Source organism: Panthera onca, chromosome D1 (assembly GCF_046562875.1).
Source record: "Panthera onca isolate mPanOnc1 chromosome D1, mPanOnc1 haplotype 2, whole genome shotgun sequence".
NCBI classification, from domain to species: Eukaryota; Metazoa; Chordata; class Mammalia; order Carnivora; family Felidae; genus Panthera; species Panthera onca.
Genome location: NC_138348.1, coordinates 101,991,106 through 102,016,088, shown reverse-complemented (window position 1 = coordinate 102,016,088; position 24,983 = coordinate 101,991,106). Strand labels below are relative to the sequence as shown.

At 42.3% G+C, this 24,983-nt stretch overlaps 1 protein-coding gene across 6 annotated transcripts in view; it reads right to left on the bottom strand.

The window, feature by feature from the left end:
• Positions 1–24,983, bottom strand: part of CADM1 (cell adhesion molecule 1) — a 329,295-nt gene that overhangs the window by 50,138 nt on the left and 254,174 nt on the right. For all 6 annotated transcript variants that reach the window (XM_060604800.3, XM_060604801.3, XM_060604803.3 and 3 more), the window contains exons 2-5: positions 17,357–17,503; positions 15,646–15,798; positions 9,086–9,223; positions 6,995–7,153 (exon numbers count right to left, since the gene is read on the bottom strand). In XM_060604800.3, coding sequence (XP_060460783.1) covers positions 6,995–7,153; positions 9,086–9,223; positions 15,646–15,798; positions 17,357–17,503 — 597 coding nt within the window. The remainder of the gene's footprint in view (positions 1–6,994; positions 7,154–9,085; positions 9,224–15,645; positions 15,799–17,356; positions 17,504–24,983) is intronic.

Genomic DNA, 24,983 nt, shown 5'->3' with positions numbered 1-24,983 from the left:
TTAAGGGAAATCATAAAGGATGCTGTTTGACCACTGGCTTTAGATTTTCAGAGTTTTAACTCCACAACCATTTATCCTTCCCCAGAATCGAAATTTGACCTTGAGTTAAAAACCATTAGGAGTATACATTAGATGACTACTTTCACTGTGTAAGTGTTCGATGCCCACAAGCCCCAGGGACACGTCTTCCCCCAAATACGTCAGGTCAGACAGAGAGATGTTGGAGGACAGTCCTTTGTAAGAGGCCTCTGTCTACCGAGCGTGCCTTCAGAAGAAGGTAGGGGTGATGGCTTTCTTCCTTGAAGGATCATGCATGTCTTGCTCATAATGCATTTGGCCTGACATTTACTCTTTTTTTTTTTTTTTTTTTTTTTAATGTTGGTCCCTCAGCCTCCTGCCCCCTCTGGTGCCGTAGAACGCTCTGTGAACAAGCTACAGAGTTAATAATAACGGGAATTTGGCCCCGCCACCGCTCTGTGACAATGCAAAAAATGACAGCTTAAACATTCATTTGAATCAGGGGGTCTCTGTGAGGAATAATAAATACCAGAATAACTTCCCTGAAACTCAATTCACTGCTTTAAAAAAAAATAAAAATAAAAGAAAGGGAGAGTGGGAGGAAGAAGGTATTCTGTTAAAAGAGGAGACTGGAGATCAGAGAGAAACCGGCCCAATCGGGAAATGCCAGCTATTAGGCCGTGAAGAATACAATGTGGGAACAGAAATGAGGGGGGGAGGATTGATACAGGAGCCGCTCTTGGAAACTATGTCTTATTCTCCACTCCGAGCAGGAAAGATTTTCCTATTTCCAGGTTTTTCTCCCTCCTTCACTGCAGGGCACTGTCGATACCAGAGAAACATTTATTTTGGCACAGATAAAGAACAGGTTTTGATCATCCCCTCAATGCCCAATTTTCCCCCAATCAAGGGAATGAAAGAAGAAATCTAGCCTTCCCTGGATCTTGGATGAACAGGAATATGGATTTACAAACTATCTGCCTATAGGGAGTCAATAAAACTCATTTTGAAAATGATGCCTACGTACCCGATGAACCATCAGATGATAGAGGAGGGAAGTTATTCAAACATCCATTTCTATAGTCTTTGTTTTCATTCTCCCTTTCAAAACTCATCTCAATTTCTCTCTCTCTTTTCTTCTTCTTTTTTTTAAAATATGTACACACACAAAACCCTCACAAGATGAGAATTTTTGCAAAACATTTTAAAGAGCAAGGCTGTGATGGGAGAAAGCAAAAGACACACGGCAGCGATACAAGAGCTGCGGATTCACCTCAGTCCAGAGTGAGGCTTTTCCCGCTTTGCACGGCAACCTGAATTCCATACCGAGGGTCACAGATCCTCTTTGAATTGCCAGCTTACGTCGCTATGTGTTGCCACCTTGATGCTATTTAAACAGTTTTCTTTTAACGCTCAGACAGTGAACTGTTCTCCTTTAAACAGGCTTTTATTTGACAAGAGTACGTTCCTGCAGATCTGAAGCTCCACTAACCGTGCCACAATTGTGCCATGCTCCGCTATAATCAACCGTGTTGTACATGTGAGCAACGCTACGCACACAGACACGCGGAAGGAAAAAAAAAAAGCGCAGAAAGAATTTAGGGTCATATAGCTCAGAACATTAAAAGGCAAAACTGTTCTCTGCCTCACATCTAAGGCAGGAGAGCTTTGAATGCCAGCTTCCGCGCATAATTATTTTCTGTTTTAAACATTTAACTGCGTGCTGCTGCTGTATCCTTGCTGAGGCTCACAATGAAAGCTACAAAACTAAGAGCCCTACTGTATGTTCGTCATTCCCGGCAACGTTCCTATGAGAAAACCTTATTAATGAGCTTGCAAACGAGCACCCAACAGGGAAATGTCACAAACAAGAGTGGCTAATGCCCCAGAAAATCAAATAACTGAACACTTGGCTGATTGTGGTGCCTTTCATATTTATAATAAAAAAGAGGGGGGGGGGCTTTAATTCACTAATTCTGAAGGGGTCAACACCTTGCTGAACAAAACAACTCATTTATTTATGTTCAGAAATCTCCAGATGATAAATTACATTGATGTTAATCACTTCAATGCCTACTACACAATTAATATCTGTACTCACCACAAACTTAAAGATTATTAAAAGTATGACAGCATACACATCTGGCTGATTTTTCACATAATTGGGCACACCAATTTCTCCTGGTACCACAAATAAGGGTCCTAACAAACAAACACGGCAAGATTCTGTGTTCAATTAATTAGGACTTAAATCCACAAGACGAAAGCGATTCCAAGCTGCAGCTCGAGCCTGGTCTTCTGTACAATATGGTAGCACTCTATCTTACCCCTCCTCCTTTCCCCGCCATATTTAGGGTAAGCTATCTAGTGACATACAATGTAGGTGTTCATTATTTCCTTTTTTTAAAAGTAATTTGTTTTTTTTTTTAACGTTTATTTATTTTTGAGACAGAGAGAGACAGAGCATGAACGGGTGAGGGTCAGAGAGAGAGGGAGACACAGAATCCGAAGCAGGCTCCAGGCTCTGAGCCGTCAGCACAGAGCTCGACACGGGGCTCGAACCCACGGACCACGAGATCATGAGCTGAGCCGAAGTCGGACGCTTAACCGACTGAGCCACCCAGGCGCCCCTAAGAGTAATTTCTTAAAAGAACATAATTTATATAGAATTCAAATCCATTATCTGCCATTTAACCCTGTTCATATCCTGACTAATACCCATTTGTCTTTGATGAGGTAGAAAAGGTTTCCATAAGGCTTCATGTAACAAAATGGGTCAGGACTGAACCAAGTGGGTATATTTAATACCAACTCCATTAGGTCACATTTCCCCAGCAAGGTAGTCCTATTTACCCAGAAAACAGCAATGCTTAATCTGAGGTTCACGGACAAGCTCAGTATTTAATGGTAATAACCTAATGCTTGTAACTGTTATCATCAGGAATTGTTTTAGGTAGCAAAGAAAAGGACATTAAAAAATAATAGCTATATATTTGCTGTGATGTTTATTAAGCAAAATACATATAGCAAATAAAAATCCTAACTTGATAGCTATTTTTACACAGGTCTTTGTTAGGGAAAAGTGATAGAGTGACTTAAAGGCAAATTCTTTATTTTTATTATTATTATTATTTATTTGTTTATTTTTTTCTTTTTTTAAATTTAACATTTATTTATTTTTGAGAGACAGAGAGAAAGAGCATGAGCAAGGGAGGGGCAGAGAGCGAGGGAGACACAGAAGCTGAAGCAGGCTCCAGGCTCTGAGCTGTCAGCACAGAGCCTGATGCAGGACTTGAACCCACGAACTGGGAGATCATGACCTGAGCCAAAGTCGGATGCTCAACCGGCTGAGCTACCCAGGCGTCCCATTTTTTATTAATTTTTAAATGCTTATTTATTTTTTAGAGAGAGAGCAAGCGAGTGCATGGGAGGGGCAAAGAGCGAGAGGGACAGAGTACCTGAAGCAGGCTCTGAGCAGTCAGTGCACAGCCTGACACAGGGCTGGCATTCAAACAGTGAGATCATGATCTGAGCCAAAGTCAGACGCTTAACCAACTGAGCCACGCAGTTGCCCCTTAAAGACAAATTCTAAATGAGGTAAAGGCACAGATGACCTGTGGATATGGGAAGAAAACTGGTCCTCGAATCAATGAAGTTAGGATAAATCTTTAGGATAAATGGACTCCTTAAATTGTAAGCAAAATGTGGTGAATATGTAATTTTGTTCCTCTTTTCCAGGTCTATGGGATTTTTATATTTATTTATTTATTTATTTATTATTTTAATGTTTATTTATTTTTGAGAGGGGGGAGGGGCAGAGAGAGAGGGAGACAGAGAATCCGAAGCAGGCTCCAGGCTCTGAGCTGTCAGCACAGAGCCCGACGCGGGGCTCAAGCTCACGGACCATGAGATCATGACCTGAGCTGAAGTTGGCCACTTAACCTACTGGGCCTCCCAGACGCCCCAAGGTTTAGGGGACCTTTAAAGGGCTTTTAAGAAGGTTAAGAGCTGCTGACTTTAAGGGTTTGGGCCGATTAAAAAGTGAGGGTCTAATGTAACTCCTCATAGAAGATCTCAAATAATTCCACATGCATGCAGACTGGCTGCTGAATCTCAGGTACTTAAGTATCTCTTCTTTTCTCACTGCCATCAAGACACGGGGCTGCCTGTCTGCAGAGAGAGATGGGGTTAAACCACCAAGTGCTGGCCAATGACTGACAGAGCTTTAGCGCCCAATGACTGAGTGCCTTAGGCATTTGAGGCAGGAGGCTTTTGCGTTATCGCACAGCTGCTGGTGTTCAGGAGAGGAAAGCTGGTAGGAAATGAGGTAGAGAATTCCAGTCGTGTTTGAAGGAGCTACTTAAGGAATTCCTAGCTGACTCTGCCAAGTAGTCAGTAACGCTCCAGGAATGGAGGGTAGTGAACTGTCAGGTGACTTTCTTGAGCACAGAGTCTTATTCAAGATGCCAAACCAGACTCTAAATTCCCATTCAGATTAATATAATGGTTGATAACTCTTAACCTCTTTTTATGCAAAAAGCCTTTCTCTTTATATACATTCTGTAAAGGGAAGTATCAAGAGTAAAATGCCTGTGTGGTCCACTTTGGATAACAATAATAATAATAATAATAATAATAATAATAATAAACCCAGCCTCCTATACGAGGGTGCCATGTTAGAATTCACAAGTGATAGGCGTGTCTTCGTTTTTGGAAGGCACTGGTCACTTCCCTCTGGTGGAGGGCCCGCGGTACTCTGTAAGACTGAAGTCAATCAAATGGATTGAGAGAGGGAGCTCTATTCCTTTTCCTAGAAGGACAAACCTCTCTTGAATCTACAGGACACGGAAGACAAAGACACTCTGGGGACCCGGAAAGAGTTTAGGGGTGGTGACTGGGTGAACTTCTAGTCAGGTTTCACAAAGGAGTTAATGTATTATTAAAGCTAATGGGCCCCTACAAGGAAAGTTAATGGATATTAAGTTTGCTTAAATGAATTACATATTAACAAAGTCACAAGAAATCTACTATCTGCCAATTTAGATAATATCTGATCGTTTCTGTTTTCCCATTATAGGGACATTACACCACAATAGTTTTAGTGATATGAAAATTATAAGCATGATGCCCATAATGAAGCTACATAATGAAGGAGATGAGATGAATTAACAAGAAAAACCTGCATTATGTAATGTTAAATTGAGCCCAACTCACAGAGTAGGAAAAGGTTGAGAATGAGATCGGTGTCTTAGGAGCAACTTTTTATACCTTTTCCCGGCCCCTGTTTGGCTCGGGCAATTCAAACATGTGATGGAGACCGTAGTGGGCTGAACGGTGGCCCCCAAAAGATAGGCCCAGGTCCTAACCCCGGAGCCTGAGAATGCGACCTTACTTGGAAAAAGAGGTCTTTGCAGATGTAATCAAGTTCAGGATCGTGAGATGGGACCATTCTGGATTAGCAGGGTGGGCACCAACTCCCACAGCAAGTGTCCTTACAAGAGACATGCAGAGAAGAGAAGGCTGTGTCGAGGCAATGCAAGAGACTGGAAAGAGGCAGCCACAGATCAGGGAATATTGGGGCCCCCAGAAACCAGAAAAGACAAGGAAGCCTTTTCTCCTGGAGCCTTTTGAGAGAGTGTGGCCCTGTCACCCGTTCGATTTTAGACACCTGCCCTCTAGAACCATGAGAAAATAAATTTGTTGTTCTAAGCCACCAAGTCTGCAGTAATTTATTAGAGTGGCTCTAGCAAATGAACGGACAGATTCACAGGTGGTAATGCTTTGCGTCTATCAGACCCCCCCCCCCGCCCCCCCCCCCCCCCCCCCCCCGCCCCGTCACTCCCTTTCCAACCAAACTCTTACAGCATTTCCACCATGTACATTCACATATCACCTGCAAGTTTTTCACAGGCCTCTCAGTTACAGAAGCTCCCTGATAAAAAAAAAAAAAAAAAGTGAGAAGTTGGCTACTTGGTCGCAACTTTGCTGCAAGGATGGTTTTGTGCAGAAAACATTTTGGCAAGCGGAAGAGTCCAGAGAGAAAACAAGGGAGCATCCTGAGTTCATCGGGCACAGTGAGGAGACAGCCCCACTCACCACGATCTAGCTGCTATCGATGAAGCTACTGAGATGGTGGCAGTGATCTCAAAAGAGTTCCACTTTTAAACTCATTGCTGCACTTTAAGCTGAAAATGGAAGAGAATGTGCAATGTAAAACGACATGCTGATGCAGAATGGGAATAAAAGCCCCTCTATAAGAAAAAAAAAAGAGAATTCAGTACTTCTGATGGGGCCAAGAAAGTGGGAGGGATCACCTTAGGTTGTAAAGTTCACAAAGGAATGATTACAGTCAATATTCACAAAAGGCAATTAATTAAGTCATGTGGTAGAACAGATTGGGATCATCTTAAAGTTTTGCATTTGGGTTAAATGCAGTATTTTGAAAATCCTCACTGGCACTCGATAATATGGCAGCGTTTCAGGAAAATAATCCTTTGATTATTTCACTACTAAGACAACAAGATATAAACTCTACACTATATAAAACATATGTGTTCAATAAGTGGCTTCTGAAACGTTTCTAGGCAACTGCTCCTCTGCGCTCTCGGTATAAAATACTCGGGTACCGCTGCGGTTTGAACCTGTGTGTCCCGCCCTCCCCAAATCCGTCTGTCGAAGTCGCAATGCCCACTGTTGAGGATCTGAGGAGGCGGGGCCTTTGGGATCAGTGCCCTCGGACCTTGGAAAGCAGCCCCCAGAGAGAGCTCTAGCCGCTTCCGCCCCACGAGGACGCAGCGAGGAGGCGGTGGCTGAGAGCCAGGAAAAGGGCTTTCTCCTGAACAGAACCATGCTGGTCGGCCTTCATCTTGGACTTTCCGGCCTCCAGGGCTGTGAGAGAGAAATCACCGCTGCTTACAAGGCACGCCATCTGTGGTACCTGGTTAAGGCAGCCCCGAGCGCACTGGCAGGTACTCACACTGGACTTCCAGGTACCGCTGCGTCTGCAAGTTTCCGGTCACGGCAGGGTGCTCTACCTGGCAGATCACTGGGACCCCATCATCCTCCTTGTGAACCTTCAGCATCAGCTGGCTCGTCACAGTGTACATGTCTGACCACTCCTCCACCTCCGATTTGCCTGGAGGACACAGGATACACCGAGACCTCAGTCGAGTGAATTTCTATCACCCTGATTTTATATATTCCCCACTGCTCGCCTGCCCCACCATCGCCATTTTAACAAAGGTGATGGAAGTCACCTGGGGCAGGGTAAGCTGTGGGTAGATCACGGATAAAATGATAACTTCCTACTTTTCAACCTTGCAGGATAGTAGGTAAGATGTATTGCAACCCCACATAATATATACTATTTTAATTTAACTGTATTACATATGCGTCTTCTAGCTTAAAACCTCCCACCAAAAGGCAGCTGAAAGTTGAACCACCGTGCCATCTGACTGCTGACGGCGTTTTGGAGGAGGAAAAGAGAAGCGCTTTTCACCCCTACAACCATCTGAACTTGAAACGTCTAGTAGGCTGTCGTGCGGTTTAAAAATTCCAGGACATCATCCAAATCTCCTAAGTAATTCAATCAGGAATAGAGATATAAACAAGCCCCTCTGCCCACCCCATCAGCAACAATTAGGAGGGAAAGTAACTAAATGGATTTACATAATTGAAATTGTAATTGAAATGTTTCAACTCTGAGACTTTTGGAAGACCACAGAAAATGTAGTGGCGGTGGGTAGAGCAAAGTCAGATACAGGCTTCGGGCCAGATGGGAGACATGTCCAAGAACACCCAGAAAAGGAGGGAGGAGGCTTCCGGATGGGATGAATAGGCCAACGTGGCCCCTTTCCTGAACTCAGCACTCCCCGGGACATAGCGCACCATTAACTTTCTTTTAATGTTTTGTATTTATTGGTACACATTTAATGGCTCAATTCACTTAGAAAAGCAGAGGGGAAATGAGAAACTCCTTCCTTCCAAAACCATACCTAGGAAATAGGAGATTAAAACAGAGCAAGCTTTTTGAAACTTAAGCCGTTATATATAGATTTATCTCTTTCTAGATATAGATTTTTATATCCCCTTTCTAAAAGGGCTTATTCTTTTCTTCCTGGCACTCCTGATTTATTTAACAAGCACATACAGAGCACTTACCTTGCCCCAGATACCAGCTACAAGCTTTACAAACATTCACTCATTTCATCTTCCTAAGAATCCCATAAAATCTGTAATCTTAATATCCCATTTTAGCAGAAACTGCGGCACACAGCTAGCATTTCTGTCCAATGACCAGAGGAGGTTAGCCCCCGGGGACTACTTGGAAAGGGATAAGAATGCCGACATGTACCTACAACTCAGGATGACTGACACTTAAGGGTCAAATAGGGGACGGGCTGTGGCCACGGCGATGACGAAGGTGGCAGATGTTTGCAGGATCTGCCTGTGCTGCTGTCACAAACCGGGAACTTGGCAAAAGAACGGGCTGGTGAAATGGGCAACTGAAGCACAGGTGCCATGAGAGAAGGGGGGCCTGCAGATTCACAGTGAAGATAAAATTCTTAGTCCACTTGGCAGAGCCGTCCCTGCAGGAAAGCACATGGTCCGTGAGCGGACAGTGCGGTAAGGCATGTTAGAATGACCTGGAGTTCAGCATGAAGGCTGTTAGACTATTTTTTTTTTAATGTGTAACATGAGAAATGGGGGTTCTGACCCACCCTGGGTCACAGGGTAAATGAGAACCTGAGTTCAGTGACCCCTCTAACACTTCTTCCCGGTATAAAGAGTTCTGGTGTATAAGTCTAGTTCTTTCTGAGCGTTGGGAGTAAATATCCAGGAACACGTATCACCACAAACCCTCAAACCACGTAAGGAGGATATGCATTAGATTCAATAAAGTGCCCTTAGGCTTTGGCTTCAGATGCATTTAGCAATTGATTATAAACCACACTTATATGGATATTTTTGTTTTAGGGGCATGTTTTGCATTTATCTTGCGTTTCCACAAAGGTAGATGCCCTTGCAGGAATCAGGTGCCCACTGACAGGGGCAGCCCGCGCCTCACCTTTTAGCTCCTTGTTCCCTTTGAACCACCTGATAGTCGTGGCTGGTTTGCTGGCCATGGCGGTGCAGTTGACTTCGATCTCCTCGCCTTCCACCGCGGTGTCTTTCTGGATATCGATCATCAGATTGCGTGGTGGGACTACAAATTAAACATGTGCGCTTTTTAAACACAGAATCCATTTCTGCACATGGCCTTCTTTTCATTAGAAACTAGCACCACTGCTATCAAAAAGAGGAGACAAATAACGGATGTTCCTGATGGGAATTTAAAACAAACTGCTACCAGAGGGGAAAAAAGAAGTACAAAGCCATTATCAAACAAGGTGAATCATATCATGCACGAGTTGTGAGTTTAGAATTTCTCTCCTAAAGTCACCTTATAAAAAATGCCCATTCTCCCACTCCCCTAACTTTTCAATGACCAAGCTGTAACAATGTAGGTATCAGATGAGCTGTCAATCGGTTATTAGAAAATTGAACAGGAAGTAGATACAAACGTAAGATGAGCAAACTCTATTGAAATTATCATCCTTATCTGGAAGGATGTGAAAGGACTGCTTCTCCTTGAACTCAACCCTTGGATTTCAATCTTCATATAAAAGATTCCAAAGACAACCAGCTTTGGAATCAAAGACCTGGAGTCCCTTAAAACAATCACTCACCATAAATATACGTAGAAAAGTTGTGCCTCGGAACCAGTTGCATTCAGTTAAAAATATTCATAGAGCACCAGAATGCGATCATGACCTCCAATGGATGGCATGGTAAAAAACCACTGGCTATGAAGATGCAGTAATATAGGAAATGCCAGTTAATTTGCATTTTCCCACGTCATTTTCCCACGTTCTGAAATCTCATGCTCCAGGTTTTAGACAGCAAAGGTGAACAAGACTATTAAGTGCTTACAAGTCAACTTTATACATCAGAATTAAAGCCACTCTTTTTAAAACACACTAGAGCATATGGAATAAGATGGTCAGGATAAAATATTTTAGGGCTACAATGCTGAATATCAAATCCAGAGTATGTAAGATGATGGGGATGGTGAAGAAAGTACGTTATCTTGTATGGAGCTGAGTTGGCAGTGAAACGTTGCGTAAGGTGCAACCTTACCTCAAGACTGAGCTTCTTGAAATAAAAATCAGTAAGAATACTGAATTCAGTAGAGTGAATCTAAGACTATGTGCCCTGACCACCATGAATAAGCAAAGACAGTTCTGAGACTTATGATTAATAAGTTTCTCAACTCAGAAGAGAAACAAGAAATTAAATATGTATAAACATGCCATCCCGATGATCAAGTTGAATAATAAATCTCTGATACCGCTTCAATAAATTATGGGATTAAACCACGTATTTGGGATTTCCAACTGTTCCAGCCCAATGTAAAATTCTGTGTACGGGAAGACTTTTACACTGAACTGAAGCCCTTAAAATTCCTACCGAGAACGACGGAAAAGGAAACAGACATGTTGCGTATGTTTCTCAGCAAGACAGTGTGTAGGGGGTGTGTGTGTGGAGGGGTAACTATTAGAGCGAACCCAGGCCTCTTCTTTGTTCCCTGTGTAAAAGGAAAAGAACACATTTGCTCAACTGGATGTGTTGCCCAAGTGATATGGCCCAAGTGAGTAGTTAAACGTGGCCAAAAACTACCCTTGCTTACGTTAATAAATAAATAAATACATACATACATAAATAAATAAATAAGCAGAAAGAGAGAGAGTCTAACATCCAATTTGGAATTGCACATCTGCCAGCATTTTAAGAGACACAGAAAAGCAGTTACAAAAGTAAATGGGACGACTTCAGCTAGCTATTTCCTTAACAGAGATATTCTTGCCAGATGACAATCAGGACGGTTATGGATTTTCATCACGCACCTAGATGGTTGATACAGAATACACAGAGAGACTGCATGTTTAGGACCAACAAATACTATCCAATTCTAAGTGCAGTATCATAGGGATATTGAAACAAAATGCTATTGTTAGAGCAAATGTCAGAGGAGAAGGCTGCCCAAGCCTAGAGAAAATAAGATCTCGGTGAGCTAGGAGGAACAAAAGTAAGAGGCGCTAAGATAAAACGCCAAAGAGTAAAAGACGCGGGAATGTCCCCCTACAGATGGAGGAATCAAAGTCGAATGAGAATTCTTGTCAAGGTTCAGACAAAACTAAAAGTGATTTCTGATGTTGCCATACGCGATGATTCCCAATGAGAAACGTAACTGAAGAGATATTCCTCAGTTTAAGGAAATTCAAACTGAGTAGCGGAGACTCAAGGAAAGCGGTTCTCTTCGGCCATGACAAAGAGGGCAGATAGATAGCGTTCTCTTTCCTAGAAGCTGCTACAGAACGGAGTCAGCTGCATTCCACCTTGTGTGCCCAACTTTGTGGAGGAAACCCTTAAGGCTCGCTCTGTGGTAACCTGGGGATCTTGATGGGAAGAGACCCAGGAGTAGTTAAAAAGGCTGCGGCACGTACTGCTGTCAAGTCTCAATGACACCCAGCCTCCAACACGGGCTTTGTCGGGTATTTGTTTTCTGTGTGTTCCTGAGTATCTTTCCTCCACACTCTCCTTGTTCACGCTGAGCCTGAAGACGGCTTTAGCTCCCCTCATCACAGGCTTCTCCTAACCGTCACTAGGTGTTCTTCAGCGGTATTCTCTCTGCAAGATGGAGTCGGTCATGGAGACGATGGCATGCTCTTTCCACATTACCAGTAATGTCTGCTGGTTCAAAAGAAGGAGCTGGAAAAGGGCAGGTATAAATGAGGCCAGAGGAATACTTACCAATGCCTCTTAGATTTTCTTTGGAGGTTGGGAGTCTGACCGGCAGCAAAGAGACCCTCATCTGGATTACTAGTGTTTGACATGGTCCCTGCTAACTCTTCCTCTTCTGCCGCAGATATACTGTGAAGTTCCCTAACCCTTCAGGGTGATGCAGCGCTGTCTCCTAGGGTTATCTTCCTGAAGAGCTAACGTTACCTAACTTCACGGCTAAGGTACACATACGGAAAATTTCCCAAGTCTGGGAAAACAGGGCCAGTGCAGGAGAATAAAGGACTCGTTTAGTGTGGAGAAGAGCATCCTGAGAGAGTGGAGTGATTTTTTTTTTCCAAGTCCACACTGTTCTTAAGATTGTGGCCAGGATTTCTGACTTTACGAATATGAGAAGAAGAAAACAGTCAAGTACAGTGGGAGTCGTGTGGTTTACAAACATAAAATCAAATATGATCATGTGAGTCCTAATGGTTTATTGGTATCAGTAATAAAGGTGACTTCTCTCTGATTTTTTTTTTCAAAAGCAAGAAAGCTTTGGAAAATATAAATGAGGCAATTTAAGTGTTTCTTAAAAAATGGTGCAGGGCAAGAAAAACTTAAAGCTTATTTTGGTCTGTTAATTGTCCCCTGTTCTCCCTTTAACTCCGTAATGTCTACTCTAATACAAAAGTGGTTAGTAAAGTATAAAAATACATTTATACAAAAAATGAATTGAAACTGCTACTAACCAGAGAATACACTTATACATGCTCCGCTAAACAGACACATTTAGTAAAAACTGCCTGCAGCCATTAATGAAAATAACCAAAGATGTATGTAAGGAGGTGCATACAGATGAAAACCTGAATGAAAATCACAGAAGGGAAATACTAGAAAATAGCAAAGAAATGTCAAGGTTCTTCTTAGCTAACCTCAAATCTATAAAAGTGCTCATTATAAACATCAACGCCTACAACATTAAAAAAAAAAAATCCGCAATATCAAGATGAGTCACACGTTAATTACAACAAAAGAGGAGTCTTAAAGCTGATCAGTATGTGAAATCTCACTCCCAAACCCTTTTAAATAATTAGGTTCTTCTGTTCCTGGAATCTTAAGAGTGAACACTAATCTTAAAAGGACAGGACTGTAATAATATTAGCTACTATTATCAGTAACTATATTTATCTTAAAGTGGCGTATTCTATTTCTCGGGCCACTGTTTCCCTGAATACTGGTATAAAGAGAGTCCTGTACTACGAAAGGAACCAACTCACACAAGTGTAAGAAGTGAATGGATATCCTACAAGGCACCCAAATGCACGCAGAGTATCATTGGAGGGTTTTCAGTTTTTACACGGATAACATAAATACGCATCATAGTAACCAACAAATAACCACCTCTGAGCTCTTAGAATTGTGCTGAAGGTTTTCCTGAATGCTTCCAACAACTAATAGGCACATGCACTAAAAGCAGTGTCTTCCACTCAACGAGAAGGTAGACAGCCGTGTGAGTACCTATATGGAGTCCTTTTCAGAGAAGCATGGATAGAAACAAAGACTAATAGATCACTCTTCATTCATTCGAATATCTGAAAATTCTAAACCTTAGAAAAAAGGTTTGAAAAGATGAGTACCAGTGAAAATTGTCAGATTTTGGAATATGAAAGACTCAAACACTGATGACAACAATCTCACTCTGTCAAAGAATCCTACAGTCAATTCAATGGTAAGAATATTAAATGAACACATAATATCTGCAGCGAGAGCATCGACTAGTGTTACTTCCAAGTATGTTTAAGTTAATGCTTCCACACAATATAAGCAGGAACCTATTACCTCTAGAATAATCAGACCTCCAGAAGGATTATAGGCATAAATGCCTCTCAAAAGTCTAGTGCCGTTGTGCTGACTCCCAACCACTGGGCATATTCAGTCAAACGGGCCTGATCTAGTGGGTCTGAGAACAAATGTACCAGATACTGGAAACTGACAGGCAGTCACTGCTTGCCTGTGGCCAGCTATGCTCCTGAAAACAAAAGATGTGCACCTTTGGGGAAAAATCTTGAAACAGCAGCATTTGGGATTTTATTAAGAACAACCTAGGCTAGAAGGCACAAAGGATATGAGCCAGAACAGTGGAGTCTGTTTCAAGGTCTGTGATTCTAGATTCTTACCCGTGTGCTTTGTGAGTGGGGCAAGATGGCTAGTCTCTGTTATTATCATTTCTCTCTGTGAAATAGTCGTGTTTAAAGGTATATGTAGAAAAATATCCTGAAAATTCAAAATGCTGCAAGTTCATTCCCTTCTGTTGCTGTTACTCTTGTGGAAAGGCCAGAAACGATGACGGGTCGATGGGCGGATGGTCAGTTTGGAGTCTGTGCAGCCAATGACTTACTCCAAAAAGCCAACAGTGTTTTCAAATACTTCTGAACAATGAGGTGGACAGAAAACTTCAAGTGCATGTATGTGATTTTGCACAATACCAAAATAGTCATCCTTCCATGCTTATTTCTATAGGTCTCATATGGGTTAAGGCTAGAATTAAAGACAGACATGTACCTCTGAAAGCCGTTAAAGCCATCTACCATTAAACACAGACCACGTTAGAAACTGCATGACCTGACATGAAATGTGACTTCCTGAAATCAGTGTTCCTCTTACCGAGAACATGTATGTAAGTGCTAGGAACATGTTTTAGTTTAATGGATAAAAAAAAAAATGTATTTTCCCTTCTACAGCTGTGTTTAAACAAAGTAATGGGGCAGCAGCTCCATGCGTAAATCCATAAATACATATATGTTCACACACACCAAGCAAAAATGTCCTTCATGTTTATCTTTCCTTCTAATCTTCATATCATTACACCGAAAACCTGCACTCTGCCGCCTCAAATAGACTTTGATTCATGATCTTTCTGAAGGTGTAAATCAGAGATCTTGCCTCATGTTAGAGCGAACGTCCTTGAAAACTCAGTTTCAAAAATCCACATCAGCTGGTATTATGCCCTGGTATACAGCTTTGTCTAAAAAAGGTGACTAACTCAGGCCATCTTCAACACAGGGATATCTGCTGACTGTATCAAAATATAAATAGGGAAACGTAGCTACTGGGAATTTCCAGAAAATCACAATCTGGTGATCATAACTGAAGACATTCAACTCACTAGAGGTGTTCTTAGCAGCCTGTCAACAGTCCTTGCTTATTATCAGCCTTCTCTCCCTAGAAACTCTTAATTCTTTTATGTCCAACAGTTGCAATTTGTGGCAAAGTGTGTGTTCATGGGGTATGATTTTTACAGCATAATCTAGAGCATAAGCAATACACAAGGCAGTGAGGAAAGCCAAAGATGAGATCAACAATATTAAATGAGATGTAAGTCAGAAGAAAGAATCATTAAGTGGGTTTTATAACTGCGCTCTGCCATGGGGTAGAGATGTGGTAGCCCATCTCCTCCTTCCCTGAACAGAAGAAAAAAAAAAATCCCGGTAGTTAGAAGCAACGACATTTCATGTGGTGAGTGACTCATCAGAGGGCTCTAACTTCTCTTGATCTTTGCTTCTGAAGCTTGAGGGTTCAAGCCCAAGAACACATGGAATCTATAAAGACTGCTGATTGCCATTCCTTAGAGTGTTTGGTAAAAGAGGCTATTTTTTAAAGTCAGCAAGATGGGTGGTGATTCTTCCTAAAACAGGCTTGAACAGCAACAACATTAACCATTAACCTTTTCCTTGTTTCTGGAAGCCATCGGTAGTAAGGGCCACCCCACTCCGTTTCCCGGGACGCGCCCCACGCGTCTCTTACCCAGCACTGTGATTGTGGTGTAACTTTCCTGGGGAGGGTCAGTGTAGAGCTGGCAAAAGTATCTTCCTTCATCCGAAATCGAGACATTTGTCAGCGACACTTTGAGTTCACTGCTAGAAAAATTCAGCAACTGAAACCTGCTGTCCTTCAGAGCTGCGAGACAAAACACAGAGGCAGTGATTAGGAGGAAGCGGACGGACCATCCATTTTCCTTACCTCGGGGAGGAGGAAGTCAGGTGACTGGAAAGGCCGCTACAGAGTAGAAAAATCGAGTAAGTCTTTGGGCACCTGTTGGGTACTTCTTCATGCTTCCTGAATTACTGTTTTGGGCTTCAACGATAACTGCACGTAGACAAATAATCTTGTCCGAAAGGAAAGTGACACACATGGGGCCTGTGGGTGTAAGAGCACGCGCAAACACACAGACGTGCGGGCACGTGCCCACACCCACGCACACGCACATTTGCTCCTTGCTGTCACTTTCAGCACGTGCTCATAAATCGTATCAGATTTTCCATTGGAGTTCAGCAAAATGAAAACAGAAGGAAGGGCAGGCTGTGAGGATCCTCTGGACGTCCAGGGACTAGGATGTACTCCCCTTGAAAAAGAGTGCTTCCAAATTATGAAACCCCCCAAAAAAATCATAATTAGTAATTTGAAAAACAACATGGAAGCAATTTAAAAACATTTTACAACAAAACAATCCCATCTGCATTTAACTTGGATGCATCTTTGTATCTGGTATGGTTGGAGGTGAAGCTTCCCGAAGCCCACGACCCAGGGCCTCCCAAAGCCTCAGGCCCCGCCTGCAGTTTTCCAGCTTCAGCTTCAGCTTCACAACAGCAAACAGAGGAGGATAAAGTAGGAAATCAGAGTCACCACAAAAGTAATGTTTGTGGGCTTTTCAGTCATTTCAAACATTCACCTTTAAAGTCCTTCTACTAATTTTGGCAAAGGCTAGATTCATTTATAATGACCAAAATTCACTTTAAGAATGACTGGCTCCTCTCCTTTGACCTTCCTTCACCCTCTTAGATGCTCCTTGGGTTTATCAACTCCACACTTCCTGAATGTTCTGGGGCGTTGGGGAGGAGGGGGACAAGTAGATGGGAAGGGACGTTCCTCTACATGTGCTTTGATGAGGTACCGATGTTCTCAAAGAGCAGTTTTTTGAAAGACCGGACTCTTGGTCTTGCTAAGCTCAGACATCCATCTGAACCATTTCTAGGATATACAATTGAGTTTCAATGATTACCTTCTGTGATATCATATTCGGTAAGGTTCCAGCACATGGTAACCTCCATCTACCAGGGGCTATGGTGATAGGAGAGTTTGGTTTTGTCTCCATAGGCACAGATTGCCTTGGAAACTTCAATCTTCAAACCAAACAGATTACCCTTCAGAATGCTATATTTTCTTTGCCTTACCCTATTTGAGTTGTTGTGTCCGGGACTCAATTGCAATTCACCTTGAATTACTACAATCAATTCCTATTGCAAAGTAAGACCGCTTTACTTTTAAAAGGGACCATTCAAGGTTTCTATTAAGTAGAAAGATTATGATTGCATGTCTCTTCTTCCCTCTGAAGAATTGACTAAACTTTAAGCATCTAACATTAAATTTAGAAAAGGAGGCCTTGGCAATCTCTTTATCAAGACAACATGTAGGAAAAAAAAAGTTGCCATCTAATACTATTGAGATGGAAACTTACGCCTGAAGTCCCTGAAATAAATGGTCTGCCTGTTGGGATTCAGCAGCTGGATCACAGAGTCGTCACTCTTATTGACTTGGCAGCTGATGGTCGCAACTTCTCCCTCGATCACTGTCACGTCTTTCGTAAACAAATTCTGTCCATCACCTTTAAAAAAAAAAAAAAGGAGAAAAGAATTTCCATCGATTAAAATTTGGCTCATGGCTCAGTTAAAATGAGAAGCAAGAAGTGTGTTAGAAAATGGACTCCAGAAGCAACACTGGTGTGGCTCCCTCACTCATCCCAGAGAGATCCAGGGGCCAAATGCAACTTAGCCTGGAGTCAACGCGCTCTCAAAAGTGGGGATGCCAACGTTCCAGCTTCCGCTATCTTATACCAGTTAAGGAGTGTGTTGGAGAGGTACGGAAAGGTCAGAGAATTCACTTTTCTAAGAAGCTGCAGCTGTCACAAATGGAGTGGGGGAGAAACATATACTCAACCTCAGCTCACACGCCCTTGAGCTAAGCTCTTTGGTCGCCTCACAGAAAACTCAAGGGACCACTTAATAGAAGTAGGGGAGGAGGGCTCAGTAAATAACTTTCTCTTGTTAGTGGCTGTCGACGTTCCCAAGGTGTAGGCAGGTCAGTTGTTTACTGAGTGGGAGTGAGGACCTACCCAGCTAGGACTCTCTGGAATCTCCATCAAATCCTGGGAGAGCTTACAGTTCAGTCTGTTACTCTGCTCTCAGAAACTAACACCTTCCAGACTCACCGAAAGCCCCAGGCAGTCCCAAACCATGCCCCTTCTGCAGCTTGCCCATCTAGCCACTCAGAACATCTCTTTCAGAACACATCAAAAAGTTAAGGGTTACAGATCCACTGATACAGGCTTCTCTCCAGATCTGCTCTAGTTTGTTGCTTCTAAGATTAGTGACAGTGGCCAGCGTGCCTCATGAATGTCCCATAGGATCCACAGCACGGGTAGGAGGAGAGCAGAATTCAATTCAATAGCAAAAGATGAAGCAACTGTTGAATGTCCAATTCTGCACCTGGGATAGCAGAGGATATAGAAATACAGGACCCCGTCCCAACCTTTCAGAGGCTGCAATGTGGGGGGGGGGGGGGGGGGGAGGGGAATGGATACCTAATCTTCACTTATGGAACAAAAAATGCAGAATGGGCAATGGGTATGTACAAAGGTCGGTCGGGAAGATTGCTTTTTGGCTGGATGATCTCAAGTAAATTATTTCAAGTCCCCGAGCCAGTGTCTCATCTGCAAAATGGGGACAGTAATTCAAAGCCCTCTCCCAGAGCTGTTGGAAGGATTGAGAAAGGTAATAAATATAAAGCGTTCAGCACTGTGTCTAGCTCCTTATAAAGCTGAATAAATGAGAGCTGCCCTCCTCATCACCATCATTTCTGTAGTTGTCAAATCCAAACATTTATTAGGCAATTCCACATGCTGGGGGGTAGTGTGCGTGCAAGAATGAAGGCTCACACTCCCTCCTCTCAAGCTCTCTAGGTAATTACAAATCAGGGTGGTTTATTCACTCCTCCCGCCAAAATACAAAACAAAACAAAACAACAACCCCAAAACAGCTTTGTCACATTTAGAGACAAAGGTCAAAATAAATCCTATTGCAAAAGAGAGAGAGAGAGAGAGGGCACGAGAGCGCGCATAAGTAGAGATGCAATCGTTGTAAATGGAGGATATCCACCTGCTATCGTATTTCTGCTGAAGGATCCTTGTTTGCCAGGACATAGCGAGGAAGTGTGAGAAGGGTGTGAGATGGCATTAAGCCAAATCCACCTAGAAGCAGACCAGCCTCTGACAGAGGATTAGAAAGGAGAGGACTAGGGGTTAAGGACAAAATTATTAGAGCCGCAGATAAAACAAAAATTCTTGGTGCTCGAGGAGTAAACCGAATTAACCTAGGTGTGCGAATGCAGGCCCCCAGGGCTGGCAGTGAGCGGAGAGGGTAAACATTCCCTAGCTTGATCCAGCAGTGAAAGCTTAGTGGGCTGAACAATGTTATAGAGTAACAACAAAAAGAAGACGTGATCAAAAAAACCAAAACCAAAACCACAAAGGAACGCTTATTTTTTCCTCTGTGGATTACTGGGACAGACACGGAATTCAGAAGCCAGCTGGAGGGAGCGGTGTAGTCCCAGATTTGAGAAAAGAACAAGGAAAAGGGAATTCCTGCCAATCAAGCAAGCTTTTCAAGGTGGCTTTACTGGCCCTGGAAAGAGTATGTACAGAAAGGACAACACGCTAATTTCCTTGGGGTAACCCAATCCAGTAAGAAAATTAAGGAGACGTGAAACCGCACAATTCCAAAGCTGTGTCGGTCTTAAGTCATGGGAGCTGCCTTGAGGAGATTAGAATACCAAATGGGGTCCACTGGGGTCTACTGGGCCATGGGCAGAGATTTCCTCTACCTGAAGAAATCTATTGCCAACATAAATAAGAATCTTCACTTTATAGGAGGAACCTAAAGAAAGGCTAGCTGGTGATAGGCCTTAATCCCCTCAACATAAATCAAGGCCTTACAGTTCCTCACCACTACCTTGTAGGTACTGGAACTTATTAAAGTCAGTGGCAGTTCCACTGGACCCTAATAAAACAGTTTCTGTGGAACTAACTATACCATTTAATTTCAGTCTTTCCTCGGCATGCTAGTATATGCTTTCTGAATAGCGTCTACATCCACGTTAAGGCTCTCAAACATTTTCACAGGAGACGGGGACAAAGAGAAGTTGACCATGATGTTGTGTGTTAAGCAATTAAGGTAATAAAACGGAATCAGAGGAGTTTTGTCTGTTAAAAAGTCTGAACATTCTTTTTTTTTTTTTTAACTTTTATTTATCTGTTTATTTGAGAAAGGGGAGGGAGGGGCAGAGAGGGAGAGAGAGAATCCCAAGCAGGCTCCGCGAGGGGCATGGGGCTCCAACTCACAAACCATGAGACAGTGACCTGAGCCGAAATCAAGAGTCAGTCGCTTAACCGACTGAGCCACCCAGGCTCCCCAAAAAGCCTGAACATTCTTAATTATTACTCAGAGTTAAGTAACATAAGACCAGATCCCTTTACTGTGTTGTCACTGAGTAAATCATTCAGGTAGAGCTTTTGCCCTTGTGTGTGCGGGCAGAGAATGTGCTCTGCAAATCCACGGTGGTACCATCATCATTACTGTGTTATTTTTTGTAACTGCTAAAGCCAACCTAAAATCCAATGTCTCCGAAAATGACGGTTCCTAGCTATGTTAACATGGTCATAATACTAATGTTAAAAAATTACAAGCGATAGTGAAATATTTTGCTCAAAGAGATCAAAGCGCCTTGGCTGACGGTGGCCCAAGAACGTCACTGCAAAAATCACCAATAAATTATACGGATCAGCTGGACAGCAGTTATATTAAACAGATCTCCATACTTTGAGATGCCGTAAGATGGCCGCAACGGGGTAATAATGACCTATTTATTTGAGGCAAAGAAAGTGAATGGCAGTGATGAGAATATATGTATGTCAGTACTCTTAACTGCCTGAAGCCTTTAGGTAAAAATAATTTCTGCTCACAGCCTCAAATATTTCTTCCAAACAGAAGGGTGCACTGTGACTTGATAAATTTCCCCTTGAAACAGATATCATGACAATTAGGTTGTTGCAAAACACAACTTGATCTGGAGTAGAAGGGTACACGCAGGCAACATAGGTGCCTTTCTTAAATAATCCACTTAAAAAAAAAAACCTTGCTGATTTTCTAAAACTCAATTAGCAGATGTACTGTCAAGGCAGAAACAGCACATGTTCTGGGCAAAAGAAATCAAGTAAGTACAATATACTGTCGCCATTAAATAAGGGTGTTAACAGCAAGGTAATTTATTTTAAGGGCGGAACAATGTCTGACATGTATAGACATTTTTGACTGCTAATTCGTGTACACGGGTGAGGTTTAGGAGACAGAATCAAAGTGGATTTTAATTTATACCAATAATAGTATTCTCTATAACTTCTCTATTGCTACCCCCACCCCCCCCCCCACCCCCAATTTCTAAAAACACAACACTGGCACTGGAGAAGCCTGTTCACTCAAGAGCAAGTTTCCCGTAGTAAACTAGAAGTTGCTAGGACATTTATTCACAAGACAGACAAAGCACATTGTCTAAGAAAAGAAAAAAAATTTTTTTTGATTAGTAAAGACCATTTCAGCGGGGTTGGTTAGGGCTGGAGGGAGGGTGGGGGTGCCTTTGGCTTACAAATCCCTTATTCAAGTGGCTTAACTCATGGATTCTTTCCTGAAACCTCATTTTGCTAGAAGCTCTATTTAAATGGCGTTACACCACACACTAGCACTGACTGGATTCTACTCCATCCACAATACGGCCACCTGAAGGGGGTGATGGGGCAAATCTCAAAGCCAGAAGCCCAGATGAGAAAGGGGGAAGGGAGCACCCGTCTATACAGTGCTAGGCACTGTGCTGGTCGCTCTGCACACGTTTCCCTCTCAAACTCCTGGAGTTCTCAATATCCCCACGTCAGAGACTAAGAACCTGAGGCCCAGAAACATTCAAACAAGTCTCCTAGCGTAAGTCAGCTAAGTGTCGGAGCTGGTGTTCGAACCCAGTTCCGTCAGCTTCTCTGGCCCCATACGGTTTGTAGTTTTTAGCCAGCCAACATCGGGATCGGCTGCCAAGGTTCTACTGGCTCAGCCTTGGAAAATTTACTTGTCTTTAAAGAGGGTTATTTCCCTACGAGCAACTTCTGATATTTTTTTTTTTTATTTCCATAATTTATCCAGAACACAATTACACACTTCAAGATGAGAGAGAAACTGTCCTGAATGTAAAACACCTTGTTTACTACCGCTTCTCTCTTTCAGCACTCAGCACACTTTGCCCCTGGAGAATGCCTTTATTACCGGTGCATGGCGGGCATTGGCCAGCACCGAGAGCTCGCCCCCGCGGCCTGGCTGTTGATCAAGAAAGCACTTCATTTACACCGGGGGAGTCTCTCCAGTCAAGTCTATAATAAAAGAGCAAGTCATAGTTAGAACAGAATTTGGTTTATACTATGGCAACTCTGTAAACTCTGACACTGAGGAACGCTGAGCACTCTTAAGTGGGAAGATAGTTTGCCCAGAGAAAGAGCAAATAGAGTCCCCTGACCTACTCCTTCAGTAGCAAAATTGTATCAGGGAAACCTTTTTAACCCCCCCAACTCTGCTATATGTTAGACTGAACCTCACATTAAATCAGCACAGTCAGGTTGTCTATCAAAATAGGCAAAAGTCAAACCAAAAATACAGATTGTTGAAAAAAAAAATCCTGCCAATGATCAACGTAGCCGTTAACTTCAAGGAGCCACCACAGTTCTGGAAATTTTGCCCTAATTAAAGGCTCAGGAGTATGAATTCTTCTCCTCTAAGAGGTATCTAAGTTTAGACTTTCCAAAGAGTCAAAAAACTTGTTTATGAGAACTTTATATTTTATTAGTCTGTGAGCCCTCTGTGTCTTTAAAAAATTTTTTTTCCAATGTTTATTTTATTTTTGAGAGAGAGAGAGAGACACACACACACAGCGTGAGCAGGGGAGGGGCAGAGAGAGACACAGAATCTGAAGCAGGCTCTAGGCTCTGAGCTGTCAGCACAGAGTCCAACGTGGGGCTCGAACTCACGAACCACGAGATCATGACCTGAGCCGAAGTTGGACGCTCAACTGACTGAGCCACCCAGGCATCTGGAGCCCTCTGTGTCTTAAAGTTTCAAATGGCTTTCCTCCATTCTCCTTTCTATGAGATCCCCATTTTTATAACCATGTTAAAGTATGTGCCCAACCCTTACCTCTACCCAAACAAAACCATCACCAACAGAGGCCTGGTGATTCCTGGGACGCTTCTGAGAGCTAGCACTAGAAATGAGTACATCTCAGGAAAAGAAAAATTAAGATTCTGTTGAAACCCAGAGGGAAAAAAAATCTTTCTAAATGCGTATGTTCCCCCAAGTCAACGTAAACACAGTGTTCACGACAAATCATTAACAAAGCCATTAAGATTTGATTTCTATCTAAGCAATTATTGTCAGCATATTTTGTACATTTCCTTTAAAAGACTCAATCCTATCTTTCAATTCATTAAACTGTTCCTTGCATTTACAGCGTTTTATATCAAATCAGAAACCTATTTGAATTAATAAGAATTACAGTAAAAGTAATTTGAAAATAAATTATTTGAAGTTCAAGCCACGAAGGCTCTTGATGAAAGAGTTTAGTCCCATTTAAACATTACAGGAACGTTTTCAGTCATCCAAAGTGTAGACGAGAGACAGTGAGAACCAGTGTCCAAAAGGAGGAGTCCATCAGCATGCACCAAGGTTAAGGGCAAGACCACTTCAACATAAATATAATTCTTTATTTCAGAGAGAGGTGATACTTCAACCTTTGTGGATACTTGAATATTTATTTAAAATCAAAAGCATTCAATCCGTCTGCTGTTTACAAAGCTTCTCTTAACCTTTTTGATCCCCGTCCATGTTCTGCTATCCCAAACAGTGAAGTTGAAATATGTCGATTGTCTGTTCCAAGGACTGCTACTCCTGGTCAAAGTAATTACGAATGCGAACTGCACGGCTCATAAGCCTGGAGTTCGAATAAACCGAGTCCACAAATAACTGCAACATCGACCAAAACATTTCATTTGTGTCCCCTTCTTCTTCACAGAACGCTTATGAAATCAAAGGTCAGCAGAACTGAAAGGAACGGGGGGATCGACGCTCTCATTTCATGGATGAAGATACTGAGGCCCGGCCAAAAGCAGAGGCCACATCTCCTAACGGGTCACCAAGGTATTTCTGTTCTTGGCTATTTCTGAATAACATTTATGGATTTGTTTCTAATTACGGAAGTGATAGACGCTCAAGGTTTTTTGTTTGTTTGTTTTGTTTTTTTAAGCTTTGTTTTACAGGTAGCATCTAGAATGCTATATATCCTACGGTATGGAGATGGTCAGGATCTCATTAAGAATCTCCTACAATAGAATTAGTGTCCTGTCACTTGAGCTTCTGGAAGGAAAAATACACCGAATTTAATCTAATCTCCTTTTATAATCAGTTAAAAAAAGGTGAGGCAAATTTTTGAACGGCAAGCTAAAGAGTAATCTTCCTCAGCGCTGGTTTTTTCTTCAATTAAAATTGTTGATTTCCCCTGAATACAAAACAAAAAAATATCATCTGACACCACATTAAGCTATTCATGAATATTCTGTATACACATTCTTGTTTAGTTGACTAATGGCAAATTAACGCTCTCTATTTTAGCTTAAACACATACTATAGGTATGTTTGATTAGCATTGAATTCCAAAAGCTGATTACTATGCATGCTTTGATTATGTAATTACATAATAGAGTATAATGGCTCCTTTGGAGTCATTATGATCTATATGGCAAATATGTTTCAGTTTTGCTATAGTTTAAATACACGTTGAGATGACAGCTCGTAACAAGGCTCCACTTTTCAGTCTTATCAGCTAAATGGGCATTTCCCCATTCATCGTAACATCTCCTTGACACCAATTAAGGCCTATTGTGTCAGGCTGCATGCACTCTGAGAAATTCCCTTTGTTTTCTTGGCATTCAAAAAAGGACATTAATT